Here is a 15231-nt window from a genome sequence, read left to right on the forward strand (position 1 = left end):
CTGTATCTGCCTTCCGGGAACTTAAGGGGGCAATTCTGTAGGAGCCATGCCTGCATCATCCTGACCCACGACGATCCTTCATCATTGAAGTAGACACCTCTGATGTCGGTGTTGGTGCAGTATTCAGCCAGCATTCTACCAATCACACCCTGCACCTGTCCTCATTCTTCTCCCATTGCTTCTCTCCGGCTGAGCATAATTACAGAATCGGGGACAAAGAATTGCTGGTGATCAAATTAGACTTTGAAGAGTGGTGCCCCTGGCTCGAGGGGACACAACACCAAATAACAGTGTACACTGATCACAAAATCCTCGAGTATCTATACCACGCTCAATGCCTTAACCACAGATAGCCCTCTTTTTTTTACTCGATTTAATTTCTTACTTTGATATCGACCTGCTGACAAGAACATCTGAGCAGATGCCCTCTCTCGCTCATTCACCATTGATGATGTCCCAGATGTCCCTCGGCACATCATCGACCCGACTAAAGTACTCCTCACTGCCACACATACAGTGCCTTCCGGGAAGATGGTGGTTCCCCGACCTCTTCATTAGAAGATCCTCCGCTGGGGGCATTATTCCTTACTCGCTGGTCATCCCGGACAAGCCAGAATGTTCGCAACATTCCAGAGGTTCTACTGGTGGCCAACCATGAAGAAGGATGCTCAAGCATATGTAGAATCATGTCCCACTTGCGCCCATCAAAAACCACCGGCATGCCATCCCTGTGTCCTCCTGCAACCACTTCCAGCACCTAGTGAGCCATGGACACACATCTCCACAGATTTTATTGTGGACCTACCTCCTTCCAGTGGCAATAACACCATTTGGGTCACCATGGCCCGCTTTTTGAAGATGGCTCATTTCGTGGCACTACCCGGCCTTCCTTCTGCCCCAGAGCTAGCCAAACTATTCAATTACCACATCGTCCATCTTCATGGACTCCCGAGACATCCTCTCGGATAGGGGTGTCCAGTTCATGGCTAAATTCTGGAGGTCGCTATGTAAAAAATTTGACATCGCCCTGGACCACACATTGACCTATCATCCTCAGGCCAATGGACAGACAGAAAGGACTAATCACACCCTGAAGCAGTTTCTTCGGGCATACGTAAACTCTTGGCAGAATCACTGGTCCAACTTATTGCCGTGGGCTGAGTTTACCTTGAACTCTCATCAGTCTGTGTCTACCGGGTCATCACCCTTTCAAGTAGTGTACGGATGCCAACCTCTGCCTCCTCTTCTGATACCTTTGTCTGTACCTTCTCCAGCAGCACAAGCTTCCGCTCAGGAACGGCATCAACTCTGGAAACATACCAAACAGCTTCTGCAACAAGCCGCTTTGAAATCAAAGAAGTTCTACATGCCCACCATCCGGCAGTTCCTCTGTTGAACCCCGGAGACAAGGTGTGGCTCAGCACCTGTTTTATTCGCTTAAAGTTACCTTCAGCTCGCTTTGCTCCCAGATACATTGGGCCCTTTCCTGTACTCTGCCGGCTGGGCCCGGTAACTTACAGCCTTCGTCTACCCACTTTGCTCAAAATTCATAATGCCTTCCACATCTCACTGTTAAAACCGCTCATCCTATCAGAATTCTCCAAGAAAGCACCGGAACCCCAACCACTAGTTTCAGAAGAAGACATCACCTACAAGGTTGAGGACATCTTGGATGTAAGGAAGCATGGGAAGCGTTGGGAATATCTGATCTCGTGGGAAGGATTTGGCCCCGAAGAAAATAGCTGGGAGTGTGCTGTGCTGTGCTGTGAACATTCTTGACAAGGAGTTGATCAAAAACTTCCATACTTCACATCCAAGGAAGACGAAACCCTCGGGGAGGGCTCTAAGAAGGGGGTAGTGTTATTCCCGTCAGTTGCAGACAGCTGTGACCACTCTTGCTTACCTCTTTCTTTGCTTCCCTGACTCTGAGGGTAGACTGGCAGCCTCCGCCAGCTGCCGACGGCCTGCCTACCACTCCCAGGCCTCCCGGGTGGCACGGACGCTGCTGACCGCCATCTTGCCGTCGGAAGTCTTTCTTAATTCTCCTTTACTTTAATATGAAGCAATCCACAGTGGGGAGATGCACGTCCACCATCTGCTGGAGATGGAGAATACTAGCAGGCTGATGTAACTGCAGGAGTATATATACTGCGACGTCAGTTTGCTCCATCTCCATCTGCTGGTAGGAATGCATAACCCACTTGTACTGGATTCATCTGACTGGATGCTAAGAAAATGGGAGTAAGTTTACCTGCATATCAAGCAGCCAATTTTATAACAAGCCATTTGTGAGGCTACAGCACTATTTGACACACGGAGATGCCTTTGAAAATTACCCTAATTAAATACAGAGCTCTAAATTCAGATTTCCCTTACCTTGAGGAAGATGTAGGCTCGGTGATCTGTCTTTGCATTCGTGAATGCTTTAATAGATGTTCCTTTAATGCACTTTGAACTGCTGCTGGAATATCAGGTGATGTGTGGCTAATTTTCATTGTGGACTCAAGTACTTTAACATAACTTTTCTCATTCTCCTTGGTATACTTTTTCTCATTGGTTTCCATGACCTCTGCAGGAGTACTGGATATACTTTGAGGAGTGGTGATAGCAGCAGCAGTAGTAAAAGATTTGTTTCTCCAGCATGGCCAACAGAGTTTCCAAAAGACAAAGAGAGAGACTACCAGCAAAGCAAGTCCACAGAAACTGACGACTACTGCTAGCAGACTGACTGAGATGTCTGCAATCAGAAGGAAAAAAAATAAGACATTAGCATGACAGAAAAAGATGACAACACAAAAGATCAAGACAAACTATGAAACAGAAATTTCAAAAAAAATCTAAAAAATAAAAGTTATAACTGTAATTAAAGTCATTTTTAATACTTTTTTTTACACCCAAAGTACTCTATTTCATTTACACTGCAGTCTTTTCTAGATATTAAACTTTAGCAAAGCCTCCTTTAACCCCTGCTGACATTCTCATACAGCAATTCTATGAAATTAAGAACATACGAATATAAGAACTGCTAAACTGCAGACTGAGAGCCATCAAGCCCACTGGTAAATCCAGGTCACAAGTACCTGGCAGGATCCCAACTTGCAGCAAAAACACCATTATTCTAATCTGTTCTCATGAACATAGCAGTCTTTAGATCATCTCTAATGAAGTATTAAGTAATGTAGCAAAGAAACAGATTTCAAGTTACTAGAATTTCTCTGTGCCCACCTATTTTTTTAAATGACCTTTTTCAGTGCCAACAAAAGTTCTAATTTGGAGAATTGTGACACTTGATATTTCAATATAATAGAATATCATAAGAATGAAAGCCTCATTCCTTTATATGTATTATTTAATTTGTAAAAAAGTAGAATATATATTACTTGTTGCGAGGCAGCCCTTGGCCGGAGCCACGAGCCACCTCTTACCTTCCCAGTGGGCCGGTGGGATCACTGCCTGCTTCCCCTGCCCGCGGTAGGAGCCGCCGACGCTGGGACTTTGCAACCCGGTAGCCATCTTGCCGGCACGGCAGGAGCCGTGCCGGGCCTTCCTTCATGGCCTGGGAGGCCACCAACCCCACCATCTGGTGCCGTGGTCTGGAGGCCGCATCCTTCGTGATTCCTGTGTGGCTGGGGCCGCTGCTCCTCATCAAGCCTGCCCTGAGGCCTGCTCCGTCTCCTCTTCGACGTGGCAGGATGCCGCCGAGATCATCGGGGCCTGCCAGGAGGCCTGCTTCCTCTGCTCCTCCTCCTTCCTGCTTCAGTGTCTGCAGGGCTGCTGTCCAGGGTCCTGCAGACTTCCTCTGACTGCTCCTCCTAAGGGGCAGGCCCGCGGCTCTTCCCCATTCTTATGGGGCCAGCCAGGTGTGGTCCTCCAGACAGCTCCTCCCAGAGAGTTTTTATTTTTTTTTTATTTTTTTTATTTATTTAAGAGTTGCCCTCTTAACCCTATAAGAGGGCCATGCTTCATTCCAGCTTTGTATTCGCATTAGCTCAGATCCTCCTGAAGACATCTCTTCATCTGCTACCTCTTCCTGATGTCCGATTCCCGTGTCCGGATACCGATGCCTGTTCCTGATGTCCGCTTCCTGAGTCCGGATCCTGATGCCAGATTCCAAGTTCAGATGTCTCAAGTCCTGCAGTCCGTTCCTAGATGTCTCAAGTCCTGAAGTCCGTTCCAAGATGTCTCAAGCCCTGCAGTCTGTTCCAAGATGTCTCAAGTCCTATAGACTGTTTCAAGATGTCTCTAGTCCTGCAGTCCATCCCAAGATGTCCCATGATCCTAGATGTTCCAAGATGTTTTAAGATGACCCTAGAAGTTCCAAGTGCTCCTGGGCTGTGCACAGTCTGTATTGTTTCTGCTGGCTCACAAGTTAGCTACCTCTAGCCACTGAGTGAGCCACACCCAATCTGGCTATACCTGGACTCTTCTGGAACTGGTCCTCTAGCTAGTAAATGTAAAAGATCCTGGAACTGGTCCTCTAGCTAGTAAATGTAAAAGATCCTACAGCACTTATAACCCCAAAATGAAACAGTTTATACCTAGGTCAAGCTGGGTAGGCCAAGACACTTTCTGAAAGTTTACTTGTCCTTTAGCTAGTAAATGCTCCCACAGCACTTATATCCCAATATGAAACAGTTTATAATGACAGCTATACAATTAGAGGGATACTGGGAATTTTTTTTTTTTGTGGGTTTTTTGAATCTTACATCAATCTAATATCAAGAAACCAAACAGTGGCTAGAGGTAGCTAACTTGTGAGCCAGCAGAAACAATACAGACTGTGCACAGCCCAGGAGAGGAGCCAACTGTTCCAGTGCAGATAAGATACTAGTTTTTGGAAATACTGCTCTGTGTTTCATAATCCCTTTTTATTCTAGTATTGTTTATTAATCTGTGGTTCCTTGATATTGGTTTGCTTCTGTGTAGAAAACTGCTCTGTGATTTCAAATCCCTTTCTATTCCAGTATTGTATACTAATCTGTTTGGTTTCTTGATTATATTGTATACTAATCTGTTTGGTTTCTTGATATTAGATTGATGTAAGATTCAAAAAACCCACAAAAAAAAAAAAATTCCCAGTATCCCTCTAATTGTATAGCTGTCATTATAATCTGTTTCATATTGGGATATAAGTGCTGTGGGAGCATTTACTAGCTAAAGGACAAGTAAACGTTCAGAAAGTGTCTTGCCCTACCCAGCTTGACCTAGGTATAAACTGTTTAACTCCCTCCCACCCTACCCCTCTGCCCACCCACCCCTAGGTTTGTATTTCTAATGTAGTCATCCTAACTTCATAATAGGCAACAAGATAAATTAGTAAATTGATTATTCCTTAGGTGTACCAATCAAATAACTTACCTAAATGAGTACTATTCAATGCAACTGCTGTGGAGCTTTTATATTGAGGGTAATCATATGGAAACTTAAGGCTTGCCCCTTTTGTTCAAAACTCTCTACCTTGGAAAAGGAGCTGGATGACTTTAAAGCTGAATTAGCTTCAATAAAGAGAGTCTCAGCCACTGTACATTATTCAGGAAATAATTTCCCCTTACCACTGAATAAGCAAAACTCAAGAAAAAAGAGATTTACTGTGGGCTCAGGTAGGATAAGACCTGTAACCCACAGACACCCATTATTGAAAGCTGTGCAGCCCACAACTCCATCCCCCCACTCACACAGGCCATTAAGGAACTTAAAAAGTATTACAGTGGGCTCTGGTAGAATAAGACCTGTGTTCCGGAGACACACACTGTATCAAGTGCAACAAGTACAAAATACCTTCCCTGTATTAAATTCTGAAGAAGTCCTTGAGAAAAAGATTGAAGTGTTATCGGAAAAAAGAGAAAAAATCCAATGCATACAGAAATTCCAGATCAGAAACCAAAGGAAAAAGCTCACGGTGATGGATGACTCTGTCATCAGAGGCATTAATCTCTTCCCTTGCACAAATGCAAAGAGAAAAGTGGATAACAAAACTCAACTAAATAGGTCACAGAAGGAGTCCAGGAACAGCAGTAACCTGAACGAAGAAAGCTGGAAAGCTATGAGCACAAATGCTCGTAGTTTGGGTAATAAAATCCCAGAGCTGCAAGCCCTAATGGTGGAGGCGGACTTGGACGTTGTTGCTGTCACGGAAACGTGGTTTACGGAATCTCATGACTGGGATACGGCAATACCAGGCTATAACTTGTTAAGGAAGGACAGAGAGGATAGGAAAGGGGGAGGAGTGGCTCTTTATGTCAGAAACAATATCCAAGCATCTGAGCTGCAAGGAAGATGGGGCAAAGAAGAAGCACTATGGGTCGACTTAAAAAAAGATGGGGCATCCATTTTTATTGGAGTGGTTTACAGGCCTCCAGACCAAAAGGAAGAGCTGGACAGAGATCTGGTTGATGACATCCACAGGATAGCAAAGAAAGGAGAAGTGGTGATCGTTGGAGACTTTAATATGCCAGATGTAGACTGGAGAATCCCATCTGCAGAATCTAATAATAGTAGAGAAATAGTAGATGCCCTGCAAGTAGCTTTGTTCAAACAAATGGTAATGGAACCCACAAGAGAAGGAGCTATACTCGACTTAGTGCTCACTAATGGAGATAATGTCTCAGACGTCCAGGTGGGTGCCCACCTCAGCACCAGTGATCATCAAACGGTATGGTTTAATATCACAAAAAGGACACGGAAAAGAAGCACAAAAACCCAAGTTTTGATGTTCAAAAACACAGACTTTGATGAAATGGGGAAGTACCTGGAGGAAGAACTAAAAGGCTGGGAGAACGAGAGAGATATGGATCAACAGTGGACCAATCTAAAAGGAGCAATTACCAAGGCAACTAATCTATATGCTAGAAAAGTAAAGAAATGCAAAAGAAAAATGAAACCTATCTGGTTCTCAAAGGAGGTGGCTGACAAAATAAAGGCTAAAAGAACAGCGTTCAAGAAATATAAAAGATCCCAAAAGGAGGAGCACAAAGAAGAATATCTGGTAGAACTGAGGGAGACAAAGAAATTAATCAAGATGGCAAAAAGTCAAGCAGAAGAAAGGATTGCCAAAGATGTAAAGAGTGGTAACAAAACATTTTTCAGATACATCAGTGAAAAGAGAAAAGTTCAAAGTGGTATATTGAAATTGAAAGGTAGAAAGGATCAATGTGTGGAGAGAGACGAAGAAATGGCAGAAATATTAAATGAATACTTCAGTTCTGTGTTCACTAAAGAGGACCCCAGAGAAGGACCATCACTAGTTAACAAGAAACTGGAGGGGAATGGAGTAGATGTAACTCCATTTACAGTAGAAAATGTATGGGAAGAGCTGGTGAAACTGAACGTGGACAAAGCCATGGGGCCTGATGAAGTTCATCCCAGAATACTGAGGGAGCTCAGAGATGTGCTGGCGGGTCCACTGTGTGACCTGTTCAATAGATCCCTAGAAACGGGAGTGGTGCCGAATGATTGGAGGAGAGCGGTGGTGGTCCCGCTTCACAAGAGTGGGAACAGAGAAGAGGCTGGTAACTACAGACCGGTTAGCCTCACTTCGGTGGTGGGAAAAGTAATGGAGTCACTGTTGAAAGAGAGAATAGTGAACTATCTACAGTCGGGAGAAATTGCTGACCAGAGGCAGCATGGATTCACCATTGGAAGATCCTGTCAGACAAATCTGATTGACTTTTTTGACTGGGTAACCAAGGAATTGGATCGAGGAAGAGCACTCGATGTCATCTACTTGGATTTCAGCAAAGCTTTTGACACTGTCCCACACAGGAGACTGGTGAATAAAATGAGAAGCTTAGGAGTGAGTGCCGAGGTGGTGGCCTGGATTGCAAACTGGTTGACGGACAGAAGACAATGTGTGATGGTAAATGGAACTCTCTCTGAAGAGAGAGCGGTTTTAAGCGGTGTACCGCAGGGATTGGTGTTGGGACCGGTCCTTTTCAATATCTTTGTGAGCGACATTGCAGAAAGGATAGAAGGTAAGGTATGTCTTTTTGCGGATGACACTAAGATCTGCAACAGAGTGGACATGCCGGAAGGAGTGGAGAGAATGAGACGGGATTTAAGGAAGATGGAAGAGTGGTCGAAGATATGGCAGCTGAGATTCAATGCCAAGAAGTGCAGAGTCATGCATATGGGGAGTGGAATTCTGAATGAACTGTATTCGATGGGGGGAGAAAGGCTGATGTGCACGGAGCAGGAGAGAGACCTTGGGGTGATGGTGTCTAATGATTTGAAGTCGGCGAAACAATGTGACAAGGCAATAGCTAAAGCCAGAAGAATGCTGGGCTGCATAGAGAGAGGAATATCGAGTAAGAAAAGGGAAGTGATTATCCCCTTGTACAGGTCCTTGGTGAGACCTCACCTGGAGTATTGTGTTCAGTTCTGGAGACCGTATCTCTGAAGAGACAGAGACAAGATGGAGGCGGTCCAGAGAAGGGCGACCAAAAAGGTGGAAGGTCTTCATCAAATGACTTATGAGGAGAGATTGAAGAATCTAAATATGTACACCCTGGAGGAAAGGAGGAGCAGAGGTGATATGATACAGACTTTCAGATACCTGAAAGGTTTTAATGATCCAAAGACAACGACAAACCTTTTCCGTAGGAAAAAAATCAGCAGAACCAGGGGTCATGATTTGAAGCTCCAGGGAGGAAGATTCAGAACCAATGTCAGGAAGTATTTCTTCACGGAGAGGGTGGTGGATGCCTGGAATGCCCTTCCGGAGGAAGTGGTGAAGACCAGAACTGTGAAGGACTTCAAAGGGGCGTGGGATAAACACTGTGGATCCATAAAGTCAAGAGGCCGTCAATGAAGAGTGGGTGGCTCGCCAGAATGACGGCTACTGCCTGGAGATAATACCCTTATTCAATAAACATACACATGGTTACTGTGACTCCAACATCGCTCTAAGCTTCAACAGCAAGAGGAAATGTGGAAAAAAGGATTTGCACTCACAAAGCGGGGAGTAGCTGGCTTGTTATGGCGGTTACTACCCCAAACCAAATAAGCCTGATACTTCACTTTCAATGCATATCCAGCATAGCTCTCTGCTTCAACGGCAGGGGAGAAGAAAAACCGATACTTCACGCATATCCAGCATAGCTCTCTGCTTCAATGGCAGGGGAGAAGAAAAACAACCAATAAGGGCTGAATAACATAGTCTGGGTAAAACAAATAAGCATGGGTGTAGCTTGCTTATTGTGGCGGTTACTACCCCTACTACCCCAAACTAATCAAGCTTGATATTTCACTTGGATGCAGCTCCATCACTGCTTTCTACATTAATGGTGGGGGTGGAAGGGAAATAGAACCAAAGAGCTAAGACAAACAGATAAGTATGAGAAAAAAATGTGTGAAGCTTGCTGGGCAGACTGGATGGGCCGTTTGGTCTTCTTCTGCCGTCATTTCTATGTTTCTATGTTTCTAAGTGCCTAGATCCAAGAGGCCTGTGTGTCCTCGTCTTGCAATGTCCTTGTCTCCCTTTGATGTTGTCCCGGTCCTAATGCTCCAGGTCCAGTGGGACCTGTGCCTCTGGAGATTCCCTGCTTTTACTCTGAGTTCCTAGCTCCAAGGTTTTATCTGTTTCCTAGTTCTGACTCCGGAGGATCCAAGGGGTTTCCACTACCCTGTGCTATGAGACTTCCTGAGCCTGCCCTGATCTCCTCGTGGTCCATGAACAGCCATCCGGCTGTTCAGGCTTGTAGAGGACAGTGTGGTCCCCCATGTGCTGTGTAGGGCACCTGAGGGTCTTGCTCATCCCCGTCTGTGTCCATGTTCTTCCATGAGTCTGCAGTGTGGTCCACGACCAGCCTCACGTGCTGTGTATGGCACCTGTGGGTCTCACCTTCCTTGTCCCAAGTCTATGTCTCAAGTCTTCATCTATGTTCCTAGCCTATGTTCCATGAGTCTGTAGTGTGGTCCGCGACCAGCCCCACGTGCTGATTAGGGCACCTGTGGGATTCATCTTCCTCGTCCCAAGTCTATGTCCCAAGTCTATGTCTGTGTTCCTTCATCTCCACGTTCTAAGTTCTAAGTCTTCATCTCTACGTTCCAAGTTCCAAGTCTTCATCTCTACATTCCAAGTTTCAAGTCTTCAGCAATACGTTCCAAGTCCCAGGTCTTAAACTCTACGTTCCATGTTCCCAGTCTTCAGCTCCACGATGTACTCCTTGTGAGTCCCAAGCGCTATGTCGTTCTCTGACTCTTGTGCTCTCACTTTCCTTGAACTCTCCAATGTCCGAAGTTCCAAGTCTTAGCCAGATACCTGGCCAGATACTCACTTTCCTTGAACTCTCCAATGTCCGAAGTTCCAAGTCTTAGCCAGATACCTGGCCAGATACCTGGCTAAGGACCGGAGCTAGGAAAACAGGCTCAATGTAGGTACATTGAGCCTGTTTTCCTAGCTCCGTCCAGCTCTGCTCCTGTGTCGCCCATTCCCGCACACATACCTCACCACGGGTGCGACTCATGTCTTGACCTGAGCCACCCTGTGGCCCAAGGGTTCCGCTCTCCTATGAGCGAAGTGATGCATGCCAAGCCCACACTACTGGCCCCTGAAGGCTGCTCTCACAACAGGATGCAAAGTCCAGAACTCGGTGTGGTGTGCTGGGCTCAGTGTTGGACATTCGTCCTGATTCTGAAGTCTGGCTTAAAATTTTTTTCTAACTTTCCTGGATGGTTCCAAGTTCCTGTTTCTGGTCCCTAGTTCCTGGACTTACTATGAACTATTTTGTTAGCAATATTCCGTTTTTGCTACCAAAAGTTTTTTGCTCGCTTGCCTTTTTCCATGTACTTGATTCCAACTTGCAAGAGTCTTCAAATTACTCCAGTTACTGTCTTCTTCTGGATCAGCAGTAGGGGTTCGGATGTCCCAACGACCTGAGGAGGCACCTGCAGTCTGATCCTCTACCAGCCAGCTCTTGCTCCAGAGCCTCCTACAACCTGCAGGAGGTGTCTGCTATCTGATTCTTCCTTCATCAGTTCTACAGTTCCTCTGATCTTCAGGAGACACCCAAAAGCAGTTCCTATCAGCTAATATAAGTCATGAAGTTTGTCCAGCCAATGGAAGGCATCTATATCAATCCAAGACCTTCCCTACTCATCTGTAGAGAAGCAGTATTACCCCTGGGTTCCAACGACCTGCAGGAGGCACCTGTGCCCAGGTTCTTCTCTGATCCCTATCAAATTCAACGTTCTCCAGTAAAGAAGTGAACCTTGAGTTCCTTCCAGCACCCCAGGTCCTGGGTCTATCGACCGGCAGGAGGCGCCTGCATCCCAGGCCTGGCTTTCTTCCATCAGTGCTTCTCCAGAAATAACTTCTTCCTAGTAGGAGCCTTACTTCAATGGTTCCTCAGCGTCATGCGTTACAGGATCCTTCTTTTCCAGTTTTGTTCCTGCATTCTAGTACTCCAGCATCCTTTTGTTCCTGTTCGTCTGTCTGTTTCCCCAGGTGGTACCTCCGGACTGTTTCACTGGTACTGACCTCAGCACGATCCTTGCTGATTTTACCTGTTGCCTGCCTTGGCATGTGGCACAGTGCCTAAGGTGAAGAGACCTCGATCTGAAGATTGTGGGTTCAAGTCCCAATCTCGGCGTTTCCAAGACTTGATTCCTAGTTTGTGGGTCCTAGGCCACACGTATCCAAGGACACTTGATTCCAAGTTTGTGGGTCCTAGCCCTCACATTCATGATTCCACGAACATCCCTGTCCCATTCCATCTGGGTTTTTCCCCTTGTACATTGTATATCTGATATGTCTAATGACAAGCTATTTTTCTCATTTCAGCTCTTCAGCCTGTGAAGTGTGTTGCACCCGAGTTTCACAACACTCTACTTGCCTCCCCCTCTGAGTCAGCAAGAAGAGGCTGGGAGAGGGGGGGTTATTGTTGCGATGCAGCCCGTGGCCGGAGCCATGAGCCGCCTCTTACCTTCCCAGAGGGCCGGTGGGATCGCAGCTTGCTTCGCCTACCCACGGCAGGAGCCACCAATGCCTGGACTTTGTGGCCTGGTAACCATTTTATCGGCACGGCAGGAGCCATGCCAGGCCTTCCTTCATGGCCTGGGAGGCCGCCGACACCGCCATCTGGTGCCATGGTCTAGAGGTCGCATTCTTCAAGGTTCCTTTGCGGCTGGGGCTGCTGCTCCTCATCGGGCCTGCCCTGAGGCCTGCTTCCTCTGCTCTGCCATCGCCTCCTTCCTGCTTCAGCATATGCAGGGCCGCTGTCCAGGGTCCTGCAGACTTCCTCTGACTGCTCCTCCTAAGGGGCAGGCCCGCAACTTTTCCCCATTCTTATGGGACCAGCCAGGCGTGGTCCTCCAGACAGCTCCTCCCATGGAGTTGCCCTCTCAGCCCTATAAGAGGACCCTGCTTCATTCCAGCTTTGTCTTCGCATCAGCTCAGATGCTCCTGAAGATGTCTCTTCATCTGCTACCTGTTCCTGACGTCTGATTCCTGAGTCCGGATCCTGATGCCCGATTCCAAGTCCTGATGTCTCAAGTCCTACAGTCTGTTCCAAGATGTCTCAAGCCCTGCAGTCTGTTCCAAGATATCCCATGATCCTAGATATTCCAAGATGTTTTAAGATGACCCTAGAAGTTCCAAGTTCCTAGTTTCAAGTTCCTAGTTCCAAGAGGCCTGTGAGTCCTTGTCCTGCAATGTCCTTGTCTCCCTTTGATATTGTCCCGGTAATAATGCTCCAGGACCAGTGGGACCTGTGCCTCCGGAGATTCCCTGCTTTTACTCTGAGTTCCTAGCTCCAAGGTTTTATCTGTTTCCTAGTTCCGACTCCGGAGGATCCGAGGGGTTTCCACTACCCTGTGCTATGAGACTTCCTGAGCCTGCCCCGATCTCCTCGTGGTCTGGACCAGCCATCCGGCTGAGTAGGGTATGTAGGGGACAGTGTGATCCGCGACCAGCCCCACATGCTGTGTAGGGCGCCTGAGGGTCTTGCTCATCCCCGTCTGTGTCCATGTTCTTCCACGAGTCTGCAGTGTGGTCCATGACCAGCCTCACATGCTGTGTAGGGCACCTATGGGACTCGCCTTCCTTGTCCCAAGTCTACATCTCAAGTCTTCGTCTATGTTCCTAGCCTATGTTCCATGAGTCTGCAGTGTGGTCCGCGTCCAGCCCCACATGCTGTGTGGGGCTGGACGCGGACCACACAGCAGACTCGTCCCAAGTCTACATCCCAAATCTATGTCTGTGTTCCTTCATCTCCATGTTTCAAGTTCCAAGTCTTCATCTCCACGTTTCAAGTTCTAAGACTTCATTTCTATGTTCCAAGCTCCAAGTCTTCATCTCCATGTTCTAAGTTCCAAGTCTTCATCTCCACATTTCACGTTCCAAATCTTCATCTCTACATTCCACGTCTTCAGCTCTACGTTCCAAGTCTCAAGTCTTCAGCTTTACGTTCCAAGTCCCAAGTCTTCAACTCTACATTCCAAGTTCCCAGTCTTCAGCTCCACGACGTGCTCCTTGTGAGTCCCAAGCTCCACGTCGTCCTCTGACTCTTCTGCTCTCACTTTCCTTGAACTCTCCGATGTCCCAAGTTCCAAGTCTTAGCCAGAGACCTACATTGTAGCCTGTGTTCCTAGCTCCATCCAGCTCTGCTCCTGTGTCACCCATTCCCGCACACATATCTCACCACGGGTGCGACTCATGTCTTGACCCGAGCCGCCCTGTGGCCCAAGGGTCCCGCTCTCCTATGAGCCAAGCGATGCGTGCCAAGTCCACCCCATTGGCCCCTGAAGGCTGCGCTTGCAACATTACTTTTTATTGTTGCTATGAGACTTGACAGTTGCATACCAATATGCCACATCATAGGCTTGGAGTTAATTGTTAATAACATATCAGTTAAGTAGTACAGCACAAAGCACATATTGAACTTACAACCATTACAAGTGAATGTAGATATTTAGCTATTTGTTTTTCAAAAATAGCATATGGAACATTTTCATTTTTTATATGCTGTTTATTATAACCGATACCAACATTTATATTGATATTGATATTTAATATTTAATAATGTGCAACTGGACTAACCAATTCTGGGGTAGGTTTTATAAATCTGCGCCCACGCGTACTTTTGTTCTCGTACCAGGCGCAAACAAGAGTACGAGGGATTTTAATAGATACGCACGTAGCCGCACGTATCCATTAAAATCCGGGGTCTGCGCGCTGAAGGCTGCCCAAAATCGGCAGCCTGCGCACGCCGAGCCACGCAGCCTGCCTCCGTTCCCTCTGAGGCTGCTCCGAAATCGGAGCTGTCTCAGAGGGAATTTTCCTTCTGCCTCCCCCCACCTTCCCCTCCCTTCCCCTACCTAACCCACCCCCCCCCAGCCCTATCAAAAACCCCCCACCTCTTGTTGTACAAGTTATGCCTGCCTGAAGCAGGCGTAACTTGCGCATGCTGGGCTGGCCACGGCGCACGATTCCCAGGCCCGGGAGCCATTTCAGAGGCCTCGGCCACACCCCTGAAACGCCCCCGGGCCAGAACTACGCCCACAGCCCCACCCCCAAATGACGTGCCGCCATGACACGCCCCCGACACGCCCCCCACCAGGAAAGCCCCGGGACTTATGCGCGTCCTGTGGCTTGCGTGCACCGCTGAGTCTATTCAACATAGGCTCGCCGCACGCAGGGGGTACTTCGGCCAGGTTTTGAGGGGTACGCGCTTATCTTACATGCGTACCTCTTTGAAAATCTGGCCCTCTAGGTATACACACATGTAAAACATTGCATGTTCCTTAAGACATAAGAGTGAATCAGGCTCAAAATTGTAATTATGGCTGTATTATTCTAGTTTTTCAAAAGCTATTGCATATTATTAGAGTCCCAGGTACCCCATAATTCCATTATTTTAGTCAGGGCCACAGAATCTGGTCCTTGCCATATAATCACAGGAAGCCAGTTGATCAGCTAAGTCCAACAAATTTTCGTCCAGTTGATACATGGCCGCTTCTCTCTGAGTTTAGACCAGGACATAGTACAGATACTGTCCTGGTTAAGATACACATAATTTGTTATGTTCTTTAGACAAGTGTTCTTCATCCATCCTGATTTTAAGCAGTTAAAGTTCTTGGCCTAGGAACAGAGTGGCCAACTCTGGTCCTTATGAGCCACAAATAGGCCTATTTTTCAAGATGTCCATAATGAATATGTATGAGATATATTTGCATACAATGGAGTCAGTACATGCAAATCTATCTCATTTATATCTATTGTGGATATCTTGAAAA

General features: G+C 46.9%; 1 protein-coding gene across 1 annotated transcript in view; it reads right to left on the reverse strand.

The window, feature by feature from the left end:
- The window catches only part of SYT10 (synaptotagmin 10), a 596888-nt gene that overhangs the window by 525130 nt on the left and 56527 nt on the right, over positions 1-15231 (reverse strand). The window contains exon 2 of the mRNA XM_029597488.1: positions 2377-2737. Within this exon, the coding sequence (XP_029453348.1) occupies positions 2377-2737 (361 nt within the window). The remainder of the gene's footprint in view (positions 1-2376; positions 2738-15231) is intronic.

This window comes from Rhinatrema bivittatum, chromosome 4 (genome assembly GCF_901001135.1).
Source record: "Rhinatrema bivittatum chromosome 4, aRhiBiv1.1, whole genome shotgun sequence".
NCBI classification, from domain to species: Eukaryota; Metazoa; Chordata; class Amphibia; order Gymnophiona; family Rhinatrematidae; genus Rhinatrema; species Rhinatrema bivittatum.